This window comes from Galendromus occidentalis, unplaced genomic scaffold, assembly GCF_000255335.2.
Source record: "Galendromus occidentalis unplaced genomic scaffold, Mocc_1.1 scf7180000075504, whole genome shotgun sequence".
In the NCBI taxonomy this organism is placed as follows: Eukaryota; Metazoa; Arthropoda; class Arachnida; order Mesostigmata; family Phytoseiidae; genus Galendromus; species Galendromus occidentalis.
The window spans coordinates 10943-16189 of NW_003803494.1; the positions used below are offsets into that span (position 1 = coordinate 10943).

The window sequence follows — 5247 nt, forward strand, 5'->3', positions numbered from 1 at the left end:
GATCTCCCAACCGGCTCAGAGATCTTAGGTCTCTCAATAACTACGGCATTTCTTTGATCTCACGAGAGTCCTCCGAGAGAAATCTTTCCGATCAACATGATCGCTCGGAGTTATCGCTATCTAACATATTCCATGCTCAACATACCGTAATCATAATCATCGTCATAATCACAGGAATCACCGTAATCACATGCATTCGTATGATTATAATCATAATCATACGTGTGATTATGATTATAATCACAGATATGCGCATGATTATGGCCGTAATCACACGGTTGCGTATGATTATAATCATAATCACACGTAAGATTATGATTATAATCACAGACATGCGTATGACAACGGCCGTGATCACACGAGTGCGTATGATGTGTCGCATCACGAATGTCACATACGAGTCGTCGTATGCTGTAAAAGAGGGCCAAAATCGGTGCATATTCCCGAATCCATACATATATTTCCAGTAACACAGTGTCCAGCAATGAATGTCGCGCATCGGGGACGGTCACGTGAGGGAGAGGGGAGAGAGGGAGAAAAGATAACAATCACTCACTGGGAGGAAATCATCACGGCAGGCGACTATCACGTTGGGCAACTCCGATCCCAAATCCCTCATCAGTGCACGTGTTCCCTCATCAGTGCACGTGTCCCCTCATCAGCGACCGTGGAGGAGAACCCCGCGTTTTCCTTGACTAGCCAGCAGAGGATTCGTGACAGTTTTGGTGTCAGAAGTGTACGAAACGAAGCTCACGCGTCTCACCGCGAGGCCTAGAGATTCGTCAGGTCAGAGTATCACATCAGAAGCATCTCCAGCCCAATAATATTACGTTCGGTCGAAATTCCCCGTGATCCCCTCCCCGACTAATATTTTGCGGCAGACTCTTCGAACCCGACGATCTCTCCAGTGATACGTTGCCGTCGGATCTACTGAACCATCATCTTCGCCGTCAGAAGCGAGTCGATCTTTCGAATCGACTCCGATCGACGAAATACCTGAATTCGATCACGCCAGTGTTCAGCTACACATGAAGTGCGTCGCTCGCCCTCTTATCGAGAGGGGAGTCATCATGCCCGCAGAAGGCGCGAGTGTCCCGAGGACAGTCAGCTCCCGGGCCCCTCATGGCAGAACCAAGGGGAAAGCATCAGCGGTCATCCCCAAAGTGCTCAAGGAGTCTCCTCAAGACAACGATGGAATAGCAGCACAACTCAAACAACAACGTCAACAAGGTACTGAACCCGGACTCACAGAGATATGTTGTCGCAAATGGGAGCAGGACTCGGAGAGCTTTCTCGGCTAGCCGAGGATAGCCCGCTCTGATCGAGCTCCAAAATTCCTCCAAGCTCTTGATTTTTATCTCCATTGCCAAGGCCCGATCCACGCGAAGTTCGATCAGCTCGTCTTCCAACGTTTCGTCGTCGGAAAACCTTTCCATGTCGAAGGAGAAGGGATTGAGAATCCACTCCTCACCAATCTCCAGATCCCCGGGCGCGAAATATCCGTGGAAAGATTGAGACAGCGAGTCCAGATGTGCCGCAACTTCTGGAACAATCACGGTCGAACTCGTGTCTCCCTCCTCGGCGCAGACTTTTTGCAGAGACGGGAAGTTCGTCAGATTTCCATACTCCACTCGCCGTCGCCAAACAATCAATCTCGTGACGAATGCTTTGAGCTTCTGTTTGGCGATCAGCATATTGGAGTCTCTGCCTTGTAGGGAGATGCTCAAGTCGTTGAGCAAGCCGAAAACATCCGTCAGGTAAGCTAACCTCTGAAGGAACATCGGACCTTCGATGTCCTTCAAGAGACTGCTCTTCTGATCCTTCAGGAATATTTTCACTTCGTCCTGGAGCTCGAAGAAGCGAGACAATGCTTGCCCACGAGAGAGCCAGCGTACGCTAGTGTGGTAGAGCAGAATCGTGTGTTCGCTCTCCATACTTTCACAAAGAGTCTTGAACAGCCGATGATTGAGAGCGCGACCGCGGATGAAGTTGATAACCTTTACAGACAAGTTCAGGACTTCATTCAATTCCGACGGCAACGTTTTTGCTGCCAGAGCATGCCGATGCAGGAAGCAATCGGTGATTTGCAAGCCTGGAATTTCTTGTTTCATTAAAGCACAGAACCCGGATTTGTTACCAAGCATCGCCGGCGCACCGTCCGTACAAATGGATCCGATGATGCCTAAATCCAGGCTCTTACTTTCGAAGAACTCTTTCACGACTCGCCTAACATCCTCCGCGGTGGTCGTTGTATCGAGAGTTCGGCAGAGCAACAAATCTTCTCGTATAGATCCATTCTTTTCATACCTAACGAAAACGAGTAGCTGGCTGCAACTGGAGACATCGGTAGATTCGTCCAACTGTAGGGAGATTTTCGAGGGAGTTTCCTTCAGATCAGTGACAATTTGATCCAAGATATCCTCGCTCATGTCATTTATCCTTTCGCGAACTATGTTGTTCGACATAGGAACTTTCTCGAATTTCTCACGAATCTCTTTTCCGATCAAGGTCTCCGCCATCTGCAAGAACAGTGGCTTAATCAAATTTTCTCCGATGGTATGCGCTTTCTTCTGCTTGGCAATCATGCGAGCAGCTTGATAAGGAGCGGTCAGAATTGGTTTGTCAACCATGCACGATTGACGCTTCATGCTCGGCAGTGTGCCGCGTGAATCAAAGCGGGCTCGCTTGATTCTCAGCGATTCCAAATCGTTGCCTTCAGATTTCTCTCCTCCGTGCTTGAGAAAGTGGGTTTCGAGCTTCGAAGGCTTCAAACTCGTGTTCGCAAAAACGGTACTGCAGAGAATGCATTGAGCCTTCGGTAACAAGTCTTTACCCATCACCAAAGTGAAACCAAATCGTACGTAGTCATCACTCCAGTTCCTCTTCTTCGACATTGTCTCTTCTGTGTTCAGTTCACTCAAAGAGTTTCCAATTGCTCGGTGAGCTGGACAAGAAGCAACACCGGAGACCTTGCAACCACAAAGAGTGAATCGATGACCTTCTTTGGATAAAGCAGCTCTTATAGCAGATCTCGAACTCGAGGATTTCTAATTTATTTGAACGGCTTCCTGGAACTGAGGAACCTTCTCGCGAGGGTGACGGTATTCTTCGAAGGTTCGAGACACTTGTGAACTCGTAAGGTCGCGGTATGTGAAATGCGAAGCGGATGACAGAATAGCTCGAAGGATTCCGAGGTTCGACTTCAAGCAGCTGGATTTTCCCTGGCATTGCTCCCGTCAACATCGTTTTAAGCGTCGGAATGAGGGAACGATATTCCGTCGCCTAAGGCTCCCATATTGGCGGCGAGGAGCGGATTCCTCATTGCGCGGTCCATATGCCTTTCCAAATCGCTCAGTTTTTTTTTTCTCAGGAGGCTTGACTGACCCAGAAAACAAATCTCGCGGCATGACTGGCAAGGTCTTTTCCAAGAACCCCGAGAATACTTCCGAGAATACTTCCCTTTGTGAAACCTCATAGGATAATCATCCGACGTTTCCGGGACCCCCGGTTGGGAACCCCTGCCCTAGGGGTTCCGTAGGGGTTCCGCAGGTAGACTTTGGGGTTCCGCGCAATCCGCCACGGAACCCTCGGGTTCCGTGGAACCCCGTTTGGGAACCTCTGCACTACGCTATGCTCGTGGCGGACACGTGCGGCTACCTGGACGACATGCGAGATTGGATCAACTCCTTCTCGAAAACAACAGCACACGCTGAAAGACGCTCTCGATAAAAAAATCGGAAAAATAGAGTAAACGAGTAAAAAAAAAGTGCGAGTGCGTGCAGAGTAAACACAACTGTCCAACGCACCGAAAAAAACAAAAAAGCCTCATCTACCCAGCTAGGTTTTTTGTCAGTGGATAACATGGCCGAATTCGTAAGCACGTGTGAGCAATGCGTGAGAAACTCCGTAGAAGATGGAGCCGAAAATCGGTGTTGTCTGACCGGACATCTAAGGACAAAACTGGCCGAATCAGTTTTGGCCCTTCAAAGGTCCGACAGTGCTGCCTTACTGGCCCAAATCGAGGCAGAGCACACAAAAAAAGCTCTCGAAGAGAGCAAACTGAAAGCCCTCAATTTGGCAAAAGAAATCTAGGAGCCGCAGTCACAGGTCGCAGCCCTGTGAACCAAACTCGAAGAGGTCGAGGAACGCTCCAAAAAAATTTTGGGCGGGCTTGGTCTGGAACCAAACCTATTCCCACGTGAACCACGTACTGAAGGAAATAGGTTTCGAATTTTGATGGATGACTGAGGATACTCTTCAGTATCGGAGATCGTGAGATGGCACTTCTGGAGCACACCACAGTTGAATAAGAACAGCAGGAGTTGACGAAGCAAATATGACTGAATCCTGTCAGTATTTTATTGAGGGAATCACTGAGTCTTATATACAGCAGAAGAGAAAGGACACATTCTGTATTTTCTGTATAATCTATAAAACCACGTGTCCCCTATATGGAATGTTTTAAATAAGGCCGGGCTAGTGGGTTGTAATACAGCCGAGTAGGCTGAGTAGCTAAGAAAGGCAAGGCAAGAGTGGGAAAGAAACCTTTGATAGAAAATTAGTCAGAAATTCTATCATTCTCTCCCTTTTTCCACTCTTCTATTATCTTGCGGGTTAATTCGACCTTCTTATCTGAAACGGGCAGAAGAAGTAAGTTCATAGGGCATAATTGGCGCTGCTGAACTTCCGGGGAGAAGTTGCAGTTTACCTCCTCAGAGTATATAAGGAGGGGCTGCAGAGCCCCCTCTTTGCGTTTGCCACAGAGACGAAAGTCTCCGGTCGTTCTCAGTCGAGAAAATTCCAGTGCCGAAGGTTGACAGGTTAAACCGCGAGCGTAAGTTTTCTTTGTTTAATCGTTTAACCAAAATCTCAGATTAGATCTTGATCACTGTTATCTGACCCTTCTATCTGATAGCCATGGTAGAAACAGCTGATTTTTCTTATCCCGTGTGGCAGGAAAGATTACGAAGATTTAGCGACCATGTCGGAAAAATCTCTACTGCCCCGAAGCTCAGTCGACCCAAGTGATTCCGGTGTGTATGTCGAGTGCAACTGAATTCTAATTTGTTTTATAGATCCGAAGTTATTCCTTGAGCTTGAAGTGATCATATAATATCTCGATTAGCAGACGATGAAGTACGACCGCTACAGCCAATCAATAATTGGGAAAAGGAACAACGATATCTCCGGGCTCAGGTCGAGCTTTTAAAGGCTGAGGTTGCCAAGCTGTCAACAAAAGTTGACCTT

General features: G+C 47.9%; 1 protein-coding gene across 1 annotated transcript; it reads right to left on the reverse strand.

Moving 5' to 3' along the window:
- Nucleotides 1-1145: 1145 nt before the first annotated feature.
- Nucleotides 1146-2894, reverse strand: LOC114828085 (protein ZBED8-like). Its single transcript, XM_029110810.1, has one exon. The coding sequence runs from the start codon at nucleotides 2892-2894 to the stop codon at nucleotides 1146-1148; it is 1749 nt and encodes a 582-aa protein (XP_028966643.1).
- Nucleotides 2895-5247: the final 2353 nt, after the last annotated feature.

Coding starts and splice junctions, on each gene's coding strand:
- LOC114828085 (XM_029110810.1), bottom strand. CDS start 2,894: ATGTCGAAGAAGAGGAACTGGAGTGATGACTACGTACGATTTGGTTTC.